The 14,226-nt window shown below is 43.6% G+C and overlaps 1 protein-coding gene across 1 annotated transcript in view; it reads right to left on the reverse strand.

Moving 5' to 3' along the window:
• The window catches only part of SQOR (sulfide quinone oxidoreductase), a 281,588-nt gene that overhangs the window by 16,708 nt on the left and 250,654 nt on the right, over nt 1-14,226 (reverse strand). The window contains exons 7-9 of the mRNA XM_086958258.1: nt 11,288-11,471; nt 6,799-6,866; nt 140-318 (exon numbers count right to left, since the gene is read on the reverse strand). Of these exons, the coding sequence (XP_086814384.1) occupies nt 140-318; nt 6,799-6,866; nt 11,288-11,471 (431 nt within the window). The remainder of the gene's footprint in view (nt 1-139; nt 319-6,798; nt 6,867-11,287; nt 11,472-14,226) is intronic.

Raw genomic sequence — 14,226 nt, forward strand, 5'->3', positions numbered from 1 at the left:
AGCATAACCCAGATACAAAACAAGATTGAGTGAATCATTTTAGGCTAAGCACTGAGTTAACTTCTGCCTGCTGATTAATGCCAACTGTTTGGTCCGGCTCACCAATTCCTTATTTCAATGCCTTAATTTTACTACTTACTTTAGCAACGCGTACCAATAAAGAATTGGCATCATGTCCGCCTTCATATGATACATTGTCCTCCGTTCTTTACCCTGGTCGATGGGAAATGTTTCCAGGGGTTGAGCATCATAGTCAAACTCTGCCAGTATCACTTTTCTGTAGCCAGTTACTAGCGGGCACGACGTATAGCCATCATACTGTAAAATTAAGAATGATATGTATGGTTAGTAATTGAGCCTGGATTTATTAAAGGCCCTCCGTGGCAAATACAATGGCTGTGGATTTGTTGGACAAGTTGCGAGCAAAGGGCTGGGTTTTGATTATATGTGGTTTGGAGAGGGCGCCTACAACAGGTGTGTGTGTCTATTAGGATTTGAGATGTGTGAGAAGGTGCACACCGGAAGAAGAACCACCCTGATCCCCCTGAAAACTAGACCAAGGTCTCACAGAATTGCTGCAGGCCTGTGCACACGTCAAAGTAGAATGCAGAGTAAGTACTCCTTCTTTCAAAACTTAATAATACAACAATCACTGTATAGTCGAAACAAAATAAAGACAAAATGAGAAATCTTGAGTATGTGTTCTTCTTTTACTGCCGAACGGTTGTCCAGTCAACATGTGTTTCGTCTGGGGAGGTACCCCAAGACTTCTTCAGGGTTATGAGGCAATGCCAAGAGGGTATCTTGATTCTCTAAGTTGGTTGTACTTCCACCCCGGATTGTCAAAAGGAATGGATGTAATCCACAAGTATCAAGGGTCTTAGGTATGGGACCCGGTGGTGGAGTCAAGTGTGTGCTTTACTCAAGACTGGTTATAATTCCGTCCCGGCTGTGTGTGAGAGCTGAGAGTTCATGGAGTGGGAAAGTTAAAAGAATAAAGACCCTCCGATATAGCCAAGTAAGGGCAATACTGACCCAGCGAGTACGCCGAGTGTCATAGACGATCGCAATGAATGGGACCATTCCACTTCATGAACTCTCAGCTCTCACACACAGCCTGGACGGAATTATAACCGGTCTTGAGTGAAACACACACTGTAGCACAAGTGTAAAACTCTCCACTTTTTCTGCTCTGTTTGATCCCCATAACTTAAATGTCCCTCTTTGGTGACCCAGCTTGGGTCTCTTTTGTCTTCCCTTGCACTTCTTTTTTAGGATTGCTTTTCCAGGACCAAGTGCTAGCACCTCATATCATGGTTGCCTAATTGGTTACATTCTGCCATTTTTCTTCCTACTTGATACCTGTTGTGTTTATGTCCTCGCTGCCACATGACCTCATACAATTCCACCCTAAGTGTTCTGTAACCTTGGAATCCGGTGAGACAGTGTGGAGTATTTACTTCGCAACAATACCCACATATACTATAAGAACACTGACAAGAACCAAAGAAACAATTCATAACACCAAATCTTGCCAAATTCATTATTCCACCTTTACTGCTCCATTAAGGATCAGAAATGAGCAAAGTGACATTTTATATCTTCTTCCTCGGATTGATCTAATCGAGCCATGACAGAACTAAGACAAACAGGGTCTGGCCCCTTTCACCAGAGAAAATAAGGTGATTGAGGTTTATTAAAGATATGCACATGTGTACTTGGTTTACCATAAGAGACTGCGTAATACATATACTGTGAAACCAAGTCATTTATAGGAGCTTTGAAAGCATACATACAAGAAAAAGCCTTACATTTCAAATGTTTTTTTGTACGTAAAATTGCAATCCTTTTTTAAGAAGAAAGAACCAGCTTTCAAAACTCACTCTTGGAGCATTAAACACCATAGCCACTTACTTGCGCTAAAGCCAGGTTTAATGCAGTTCCTCCACCCATATAAAACATCTCTTGAATCATGGCTTATCTCCACCATCATGAGCACCAGCTAGTGCCTCCTATATTCTAGATGTGGTTGATTCTCTTCAAGTTGAGAGAGGGATGTCTAGAAGAGTGTTCATGTGCATAGGCCAAGCGAGCCCGTGGTTTCTCAGCTCAAGAGTACCTCATGTCTCAGCTGGCACAATACTTTAGCGACAGAAGGTTTGCTATTATCTGGGCCACCCTTTAGTGGAAGCAAGTGATGCACACAAACAGCACTCATTCGTGATAGCCTGTATTCTCCCCATGGTTTCTAAGAGTCAAAAGAGATCCTCCTCGCTCAGATCTGTAATCTGACTGTACAGTAACATTAATTAAACACTCCATAGACTAATGGTACAAATTTACTGAATTCTGAATCACAATGGTGGCTGGTGCAACATACTGACGGAAAGACATGCACACATGACATGATGCTTTAGAGTGTACTCAGTACAGGAACAACCCTTTACTTTCCTGGTGTCACATTTGCATGGCATGCATGTGTATGCTGTGCAACCTCTTGGTGTGGATGTCACATGGGCTGCACCTGTGCAGTAGCACCAGGAACTGCATTCAATTATAAATGTGCAGTATGCATCTATTTGCTGTGGATGTATGGCGTTACAACGCATAATTTTACATCGCATACCATTACAACGTGATTTTTACAACGCAGGATCCATTACAATGCATGCTTTTACAACGCATGTCATTACATAGCAGATGCTATTACAACGCATGCCATTACAACGTAAGTATAGGTAAGTATATCTTTTTTAAAAAAAATTAATTACGTTAATTTAATTAATTTAATTAATTTAATTTAAATAATTTTTAAATCGAAATAATTAATTTGCCGATGACACCCTCCTCCTTTCAAAATCCCCCATGGGGATCCAGAGGATCTTGGATGGATTTGGTCTTTTCTGTCATCAGCATGGGTTGGAAGTGAACACAGAAAAGACCAAGTTCATGATCTTCAACCCTCCAACTAAAGCCAGGCCCAATCCCATCCTGGGGACCGCCAGCCTTGAGAGGGTGTCTACCTTCGTATATCTGGGGGTAACATTGCAGGAAAATTTATCATGGGACCGCCAGATAGTACGATCCAGGGCCAAACTGTCCCAACTGTCGGGTGCAATCTTGAAAGTGGCTAATTCTTCTTCTTTCAAGCCTATAAGTCCGGCCCTTGAAACTTACAAAACCCAGGCCAAGGCTGCGGCCATGTATGGCAGCGAACTATGGGGGTACAAAGCGGTGAAGGACTTATCAACAGTTGAAAACAGTTTTCTAAGGCGCCTTCTAGCCCTTCCTAGTTCCACGCCACTTCAGCCTCTGAGAATGGACATGGGTCTCCCCCCTATTGCAGAGGAGCTTATGTCAAAACCAGTGAAGTTCTGGCACAGGCTCTGGTCTACGGACGAACTTCATCACTATAGGGAGGATCTTACCCATGTCATGAGTCTAAATCGTAGGGGCAAAATCCCCTGGCTTACCTTTGTGGAAAATGAACTGTCTGCCATCAATCTCCGTGACCTGTGGGAGGACCCTGCGCGAGGCTGCCAATCAATCTCGCGCAAAGCCCTGGCACAAATCTATAAAGCCAGGTCCCTTGCTCACCTGATGGACGCTCAAAATAGCGGCACCCTAACCTTGCGATTTTTAGAAGCCAAAAATTCTTACGTCTTTGAACCCTTTATGGATTTTATCTTTCCCATCCTGGCGAGGAAACTGTACGTTCAATGGAGGCTTGGCACGCTCCCCATTAACTCATACACGTGCAAGTGGACAAATGGGGGCGATAAATTATGTCCCTGCTGTAACAACCATGCGGAAGATGACCTCCATATCCTGTTTGTGTGCCCTGCATACCAAAGGCCCAGAAAATACTGGATAGCGCCCCTATGTAAGAACTTGGGGTTTAGAGAGTATGCACAGGCATACAGGATTTTGAAAACCAGCACCTTGGGACACATTGGGGGTCATTAGGATGGCGGGCGGAAACAGTCCGCCCGCCACCCTAACGGAGATCGGGACCGCCCGCCTAAAGGGCGGGGGTCCCGACATTGGCATTAGGATGCGCCCGCCACTGTGGCGGGCGCATTCCTCAAAGTAACATTGTGGCGGGCGGTGCTCACTGCACCGCCCGCCACAATGTCAAAAACAAATGCACGCATTTGCATACTCGAAGCGGCAGGCACCGCGCGGTGCCTGCCGCTGCGATTATGCAAATGCAGGGGGGTACCACACGTACCCCTCGTGTGCCACCCCCCTTTGCCCGTCACTCTGGGGGCCCACAGGGGCCCCCCAGAGTGAACACCGCATGCCTTTTCGTGGCGGCATTGCCGCCACGGAAAGGCATTGAGAAATGCCTATTCTAATATGGCGGGCGGTGTCTGATGGACACCGCCACCATGTTATCCCTTTTCCGCCCCGGCCGCCATGCGACCGGGGCGGAAAACAGGCGGGCGGTCTTTCCGACCGCTGCGGTCCCCTCCGCCATCGTAATATGGCGGGGGGGAATGCAGGGAAGGATGGCGGGCGGATTGCCTCCGCCAGTGTGGCGGTGGCCACCGCTACCCTGGCGGAGGCAATCCGCCCGCCATCCTAATGGGCCCCATTGTGTTTGCTGTTTCAAAATTTCTCATGGCCATATGGTTGATCAGAAAGAAAAGATCCACTGAAGCCCCCTGAACTTTTTTTTATGTAATTTTAAATGGCCCCTCGCTGGGAGAGTGGACTTTATTTAAATGTATTTAAATGTATTTTATAAATAATGTATTTTATTGTCTGTAATGTTGCATTTGCATCTTTTATGGTTTATATGGCCGAAATAAAGAATTTTTGGAATTGGAATTGGAAATTAATTTAATTTAATTAATTTAATTTTATTAATTTAATTTAATTAATTTAAAAAATGTAATTAATTTAATTAATTTAATTTAATTAATTTTAAAGTTGTAATTAATTTATTTTAATAATTTAATTTAATTAATTTTATTTAATTAATTTAAAAATTGTAATTAATATAATTTAATTTAATTATTTTTATAATTTTTATTTATTTAAAGCCGTTTTTTAAAAAAACTGAACTCTAAAAATACCCCTGTACCCCTTAACCCAAACCTAGCCCTGAACCCTAAAAATACCCATGTACCCCAAAACCAAACCCAGCCCTGAAACCTAAAAATACCCCTGTTCCCCAAAACCCAAACCCAGCCCTAAAACCTAAAAATACCCCTGTACCCCAAAACCAGCCCATAAACCTAAAAATACCCCTGTACCCCAAAACCCAAACCCAGCCCTAAAACCTAAAAATACCCCTGTACCCCAAAACCCAAACCCAGCCCTGAAACTAAAAATACCCCTGTAGCTCAAAACCCAAACCCAGCCCTAAAACCTAAAAATACCCCTGTACCCCAAAACCTAAACCCAGCCCTAAAACCTAAACATACCCCTGAACGCCAAAACCCAAACCCAGCCCTAAAACCTAAAAATACCCCTGTACCCCAAAACCCAAACCCAGCCCTGAAACCTAAAAATACCCCTGTACCCCAAAACCCAAACCCAGCCCTGAAACCTAAAAATACCCCTGTACCCCAAAACCCAAACCCAGCCCTAAAACCTAAAAATACCCCTGTACCCCAAAACCCAAACCCAGCCCTGAAACCTAAAAATACCCAAACACCCCAAAACATATACCTCAGTACCCCAAAACATATACTCCTATACTCATACTTATTTTATAAAATTACTTAAATTAATATATTTAATTTATAATATAAAAAAACAAATTAATATATTTATTTATTATTAATATTAATTAAATTAATAAAATAATATTAAATCAAATAAAAAAATGTTTTATATACTTACCTATACTTACATTGTAATGGCATGCGTTGTAATAGCATCTGCTATGTAATGTCATGCGTTGTAAAGGCATGCGATGTAATGGATCCAGCGTTGTAAAAGTTGTGTTGTAATAGAAGTGCGTGGTAAAAGTTGCGATGTAACGGTTGTTTCCCATTTGCTGTATGGGCAGCTCATGATGCTCAGTTGAGAGGTCTGTACAAGACAGCCATAGGGTCCACCTGTGGCACAGAGCTAAGAGGTCATATACCTCATTGTAAGTTGCTAGATCCCTTTTAGAGAGCCTGTGCCTGAAAAATACACACGTTCGGTTTAGGGCCCATATTGTGTCCTGATAGAATTGTAGCCATTGTAGCGACACATGAAGTGCGCAGTTCAGAGGAGGAGTCTCTATCTTAATCAGCTCCACCAAGGCTGGCCTTTGTCGACCATCAAGGGGCCGTTGGGGGACAATACATGTCTGATCCATACAACATCCATCACAATTTCTCTTCTGCATTGTGTAAAAAATTGCAATTCTTTGTTCATCTTTGGAACTTGAAAGAAACTTGAAGGAGAGATTTTCGGCTTTGTCTGGTGGCATTGCACCATTTATTTTGTTTGATTGTTTTTATCCATTTATATCCTGCACGTAGACCACATAGGTCTTAGTGTTGAAGCTTACTGTATAAACTCCCTCAAATGTCCGCTTTAATGCAAGACATCTGACAAAGAGAGAGCAAAACTAGAAGTCTCTAAACAGTTACACACAAAATCATACACCAACGCAGTGACTCCCTGAACTACAATAAAGGGGCTGGCACTTAAATATGAAGAGTGCAGACAGGAAACTCTATAGTGCCCTCAGGAGTATTCAACCCAACAACCTCAGATTAGGAAAACGTCAGACTTTTTGGCAGTAATTCAAATTACATAGGTTTTAGAAAATAAAAATAAACATGCCAATACCTTTTTAGTGGGACTTTTGTTCTTCATGATTAACGAAATGGTTTTATCGAGCACTGCAGATTGGGCCGCTGCAAAAAACATAACAACTTGATATCAAAGGATTCCAGCAAACTAGTGACAGTGCAACAGTAGAACCCACTCTTCTTCATCATAGAGCTTGCCTGAACTTGGAACAGTAAAAGCACAAATGCTATCTTTAAATATTTCAGGTATAAGCATCTAATTCAGCATTTACCTATCTTTTGTAGAATAAATAAGCCTGTGCTGTTTCATAACCGCAAGCTGAACAAGGTTACCTTCTCCACCACTGTTCTCATCCCAGTCCTTCCTCGCAGAGTGCGGGCCACCATGTTCCAGACAAATACCCCACTAATGTACCTGCTTTAAACAAGAAGCCTGACGGGGTGAGCTTACGAAGGGCTGCATAGCCTACAAGACTACACGAAGAACCGTAAACTGGATGAGGAGCTGTACGAGGAGTTGGTACAGTTCACCATGAGCCTGCGAGTCTTGGTCCACTTTTCGGAGCCCACACCTCAGACATGTAGTAGGCTTCTGTACTAGGTGTAGTTTATCATTCAAGGACACTAGGATCCAAAAGTATAGGGAATTGACGCTTGGCAGAAATAAATGAATTAACCACCATGTCACCGGAGTACATGGAAGAACTACATTTTCTAATTAACGTCAAATAGCATATGAAAGGCCTTGATACCAAGTTCATCTGAGGGTCGTATGACAGTCCTCTTTTCATCATGAAGTCCAGTTCTTCACAAAGGAAACTTGTGCAGATGGATCATACGGTGCTTCTGGCCAAACCAAGGAAGCCTGATGATCTTTGCTGCCACCGACCACCACCAATTCGGTTCAGATAGCGATAAGTTTAAGACAGTTCATGCTGGTCACTCGCTGATCACCATCAACTACATTATAAACCTATTCCTTTGTAAGCTAGGATGGTGGCACATGCAGTAGTCCGGTCAGAGCAGGTTATTCATTGGTGTATGAGAATAAATGAAGACGGAATTAATCAGATAAGCAAGAACTTGCTCATCGTAGACAAGATTTGCTTGGTGATAATCTCAGGTAAAAGCTCAGATTAGTGGAGACACTTTTGACGGGTGAAGTTGTGTTCAGTGTCACAGAAAGAATATGAACCAAGAAAGTGCCATGCCGTTGACCCCCCCGCCCCCCGAGATCCAGATAATTAAGCGCAATTGCTCAGCCACTATATGCTGTACAGCAGAGATCATCGAGAATGGCCACAGGGACTGGCCCAACTGCTTTGGGGGGGGTTTAAATCAGGCATCTGAGACTCCAGCTGAATCCACATGTGATGTTTATACCCTGAAAGTAGCAGCGATGATCTTTTCTGTCAACTTAGTTGCAATGGAAAGACATGAAATGGGCCTGATTTGCCAAGTCCATAATATTGACCACTGGCTGATGGAACAGTAGTGTGATTGTGAAATACTTCACGGCCTGAGGGACAAAATCTGAATGAAAAGATGGGTACTGATCAGTAGGTACGACAAACTCTAAACATTGCTGCAAAAGAGAAATTTGAGAGCATGAAGATGTGGTCTTATTCGCAAATGTAGGATGGAGATGAAATCCAATTAGGAATTAGGCATGGGGACAGACCCAATGTACGGAATGAAGAGATCTGCTCTCTTATTTTCATAATCTTTTAGCCAACATGCAATCCCAGCGCAAATCGCTCAGGATGGAACAGCTTCTCCAACCTGCTACCAGCTCTTTTGGAAAGGTTAAGGCCATCAAAGTTTCACTCAAAAAGTAAACTGTCCAAGTATATTTGATAGGACATGTATTGAACCAGAGTTTGAATTTGTTTTTTTTATGATTGAGACAAAAGAAGAAGAATGTTGTCTCTGGTGCTCCATTCATTTGGTCATACACTTCTGAGCAACAATTCTTACTAGGAACCATTTGCAGGCCTTCTGAGAAGGATGAACCTATAAGGCCTTTAATGCGGCTAAACAGCAGAATGTCTCAATAAGCACATGTGAGACAGCGACTAGAGGCTCCAGGGTTATCTGTGCAACAAATACGTCCCGAGTACCCAGTTTGCAAGGACATCCTAGTATTTGTGGTTGGACTTAGCAGAAAGTACAAAAAAATTGGAACAAATGATTGAGTCTCCTGATGAAATCAAGAGAAGAGTCAGGGAAACCATAGCCACAGTAGAAACTGAAAGTTTCTAATCAGGAGTCTGGCATTAAAAACTGGACTTTAGGAAAGTTGGCCACTTATTAAAAAATCATATTAGTTGAAAGATCAGCACACGCTGGTAAAAGAGGATTTTTGACATACCAGTGGACTAGGGAAGTGTAGAACTAGGTTTTAAGGATTAATATAGCCAGCTCTCAGTAAAGAAAACATTCTGGGTTGAGAGAGTTTTTCTTTTTAAATATAATTTACAGCGTGCCTTTCGTCTTTTACAATGGAGTGTGCAACGATCAGGACACAGCTGTGTTCTATGGTACTGGGAGAAATATATAGCCATTTACAAGAAGGCCAAGTGGCCCCCAACGCTAATGCACCATAACATTGTTATAAACTGTTTGGAGATCTTTCTACCTTGGTGCCAAGAACATACACTTCACAAAAGACAAATAGACACACACACGTACACAGTACATGGATGCATTTGTGTCCATCAGAAGGGGAAGTCTATAATAAAATGCATTCTGTGACCTAATTGGCTACAAGCATCCTTTTTGATTGGATGTGGTAGATAGAGATGCGCCTCTCTCTTACACCAAACCAACACACGCTAATCTCTCTACTTCATGCGTGTTTCCAAAATCCATAGGACTATGTCTGACTCCAATCATTTTCTGGTATGCCAGTCCTGAATGCGTCTTGGGGCTGTAGTACTTCAGTTAAATAATGGCGAAGATGACATGGACTGGGCATCTATAGAAGTCAGAGGACGAGAACGTCTAATGCACTTTGACCTCTGTGTGACACAGTGCCAGGGGTGGGAGGCGGCGTCCATTATGAAGAATAAAAGTAGTCTGTACTGTGTAATATGACGGGCCCGGCGGCGTCCGTAAATTAACGCTTGCTGGGGAGGTCTTTAAGTCACGTGCTCGACTTCAGACAAGGTTAACTCATCCTTCCATCCTTCATGGGTTGGTAAATTATACATTATTTAATACAGTAATATTAAGTGCTTGTAAACCGTGCAGTATGAAGTGCTGCGTCAGAAAATATATTTGTCACGGCATTGCACTTGGGGAACATGCTGCATTGGAACACCGTCTGTGGAGTGCTGAAGAGAAGCGGCCGGGTGCGCTCCCAGCCTCCCACAGACACCCACCCACCTCCCCCTTCACGGTCTGCCCGCCCCGGCCCCATGAACTTGCCATGTCACAGCAGACAGGCTGAGCGCGCGTCCCGATAAGGTGCAAGAAAACGTTTTCAGCCTAGATTTCTCTGCCCTGGATTCCTCGGCGCGATAGCAGAGGCGCGACAGCTGTACCCAAGCGAGATGTCTAACGAGGTGACGTCAAGATGGACGGGGCGTTTCCACGTCACTGGCTCGTTTGCTGGGAGAGCAGGAGAAAGACTTGTACTTGCAGAGGAAACCACAGTCTTACTTCCGAAAAATGATCAAGGCACATCTTTAATATTCTTGAAATAGCCGGGTCTCACGAGGCCAGCCGCAGAATTATCTGATATCATGCACATGTTCAGTAATATCATTCTGCTACATGAACCCGAAAGCCACGATGTCACAGTAGTTGTAATAAACACAACAGGTGACTTTTAAAAATTGTCTCTGCACATGAGAACATTCAGTGTTAAGTACACCCTGTGCTGCGAAGAGGGAAGGCGTCAAGTTCAGAACCTGCCTCCATCTTTATCAGTTCCAGGACACGTGCATGGCTGCCACAGATAAACAAATCGTCTATAGGCAGGTTGTGCGTGGACATGCTTTGCTCTGCACATAATGTGTCAGACTGTGGGCCACAAAGGTAAAAACAACACTTTAAAAAGATTAATAAGTTCCAGCCCCCTCCCCCCAGTCCGTTGAGAAGACATGTTATGAAAGAGCAGGCTACGAGGGCTGCAGGAACCCCGCCTGCAAAATATCGGGAAAAATGTTTTGCAATTAGTGGCTGCAAAAAAAGGGTGGGAAGCAGAATGCGCTGCTCAAAGTTTAATGATCAGACAAATGGTGCAGAATATTTGCAATGACCGACCACCGGTTTTAGTGGGCAAATTCGGAGGTTTTTGGGGAGAAGGGTGGGGAAGGAGGGTTGGAGCTATGGGATTAAAAGGGTGGCTAGAACGACATTAAGGGTTCTAGGAACTACCCCAGATGGGTCACCTTGGCTCACGCGCTTGCATCACTAGCGGGTCCCTGAGTAGAAGCAATGCAGACACCTCGCCGCTATTTACACCGCACAGCGCGGGCTACACCGTTTGGCGTGCATGCATTCAACGTGCTCAGTATTACCAACAGCTGCGGCCGTTTTCGATGTTGGGAGGTTGGTGCAGTCTCCAATTCCGAACACATTGGGATACTTCTTGTGTTGCAGGGTCTCCTTGTTTACATCCACCCAGCCCCCAGCATCCGACACGGGACTGTTCACCAGCACATCCGGGGGCCCCATGGGAGGAGTGACGTGGAGCATTTCATACTGTGCAAGCAAAAAAACAAAAGCATTTGTATTTAATTTGCCCCCATCTGACAATATTCTTTAAACTGTGTGAACAACGACCTGTCTAGCAACTGAAATATGGAGTCCATATAAGCTTCCACATCATCAGCCTTCTGGGTTTCCTCCACCCTGCACAGCTGGCCGGGACATTATCCAGTGAGTGTCACTATACACGAGCAGGCGCGTGCACACCTGTGCATGAACCCAACCCCCACGCCTGCCACCTAACTGCATGCCTTTCTAAATAACTCCATTCAGAAAGCCGCAAAGAAATTTGTGTATAGTATACCACCGCTGAGTGTACATGGCGGTATAGATCCCTTGCTTGGCTACAATAATGGCCAGATTACAAGTAGAGGCTCTATTAATCGCAACTGGTAAACAAGGATACCAGGGGTTCGTTATTTATCCAGTGCAATAAACGGCACCTCTTATGAGTTTGGAGTTTATTGTACCAAATTCGCTTGATACGCTGCTAAATGTTAGGCAAAATTTAGCGAATTTTCAGTTATTTAACATTATAGGATGCATTACCTCCTCGTTAGTCTTCCTCGCCACATGACTTACAAAGTGTGCATCAGCTCCACGACAGAACCCTCCAAAGCAAAAAAGCCTCCCACCCCCTCCCAACATGGCCGACCAGTCACACCTGACCTCTATAAGAGGCGGGCCGGCCCAACCAACAGCCTGAACTACCAAGCAAACAATGAAGCCGATAGCCAGACAGGGAGGGGGGGAGGGAACTCATGTGGCGAGGAAGACTATACTCGGAGTAATGAAGATTACCGGTAAGTAACCGGGGCATTAACTACAACCAACCTCGTAGTCAGGGCCTTAAAAGGTAAAACGTAAAATAACACTCTGCCCAGCAGGTAGTGTAAAAGTGACAAACAAATTATAACAAACATGCAAAAAAGTTATGCAGGATTCTGGCAGCTCATATACATTAGTGACACCGCGAGATCAAATGCAGAGTCCCTTGCCTTTTATCCCCTGGTCAAAGGGGTGTGGAGGTGAGTAAGGGGAGGCCAGAGGTCATAGGTGAAGCAAGGGATGTACAGGGATGACAGGTGTGGAGAGTTTTAATTATATAAGTGAAATTTCAAGTAGATCTCGATTTCTGGGCTGAATGTATTTCACTGAATTTCTTATTTTTTTAGTGCCTTGAGGTCGTGGCGTAGTTTTCGCCGCAAACTGGAAATATTTCTCTGTTATCCATACTTACTGCTGAGAACAGGCCTGTTTTCTCGCGGATAAACTTTTAAACCCCTGTCCTCTCTGAAGCTGGGTGGCTATCTATTATTTATCACAACTTAAAATCGATGCGCAAGTTCTGATTTTCACTTGAAAATCCACATGCTGCAACCTATGGTTATTTAGCATAATATATGTGCGCATTATAGAGAGTTTGTGAAAGAAAATCTTTCTAACTTCACTTACCCGTAGTCAGGTATCAGCCCTTACAAAAAAGATGTATTGATCTGATGCCATGACCATCATGCTCATGGACACTACAAGGAAGGATGTTCTAAACACTAATAACTTGACAGTAATAGCAGTTTATGTATAGAGGGCGTTGTGCCACAGGCGCACAGTCTGAAGCTTTTAGCATTTGGTATTTTTAATGAGTACTCGTGTTGTTCCTTCTAGTAGCCTTAGTTGCTCCACGGAGAGTGCTTGAGCTAGAATTTGTTAATCATTCATCTGACTACTGCAGTGCGATGGCGGACGGAATTAAAAAGAAGGTAGCACTTTAGTCTTGTGCTGGCCATGGTTATGCATTGGGACATATTCAAAACTCCGAAAACCATCATGTGGATCACAAAACATATCGCAACTCACAATTAGTCTAGAAAAATGTCATCCTGCTAGTGGATCCTCGGAGCCTCCACGGTGCATGGCCTCCTAGTAGGGTCAGCAGAGGCTATGGTCAACGCACTTCTAGGAAGGACGCCCACCCGAATCAGTGATCCCCTCCTGACAGTTGGGGACCTCCAAACCCGCAGTGGCGCTACCGCATCAGCAGCTCTACATTAGGGTCAGTAAAAAATGCAGCGGGGGCACCATGATCTTTAGGCCCTGCTCTGCATTTCTTTTATCTCGACAGACACAACTTACCTAACATTTAGTTTATTCAGAGTAAACAAACCATTAATGTCCATCTGAGGCTTCATTGACGGAAACCCAGTAATTCGTCCAACTCTCAATGGAGCAGGAGAACCAAAAGTTTGGCACGCATGGAATACAGTGTTTTAAGGCAGGTGCCGGCGTCTGCCAAAACCTAAAAGACCCATTAGTTCCACCCTGCCTGAAATTTGAGTTTGGTGTAAAATTCCTTCCTCTGCCCATGACTCATTCAAAAAATGAGTGTGCGAGTCTAATTCATAATGAATTCTTCATCAACTTTCCTTTACAGTATTTAGAGAGACAATTTAGGTTCTATATATAACTGTAGGTTGTCCTCCACCCTGTGTTTGAATGAGATCAGGATTCGTCGCATCCTTTTTTCACGAGTTCTGTTTTTAACAGGTGAGTGAAAACTCATGTAATACTGAACAACCTAAAAGTTATTTGCCATCAAGCAATAGTAATTAAGATACTTTTGTATATTCTAAATTATGTCCTCATACATTTGTGTATGAGGACAGGTAGCAATCATAGGGTGTGCTAAAGTACTCTATCGGAATATGAAAGGTGCGGATAAAAATATGACTGCCACTGAAATCCAGCTTCA

This window comes from Lissotriton vulgaris, chromosome 2_1, assembly GCF_964263255.1.
Source record: "Lissotriton vulgaris chromosome 2_1, aLisVul1.2, whole genome shotgun sequence".
NCBI lineage: Eukaryota > Metazoa > Chordata > Amphibia > Caudata > Salamandridae > Lissotriton > Lissotriton vulgaris.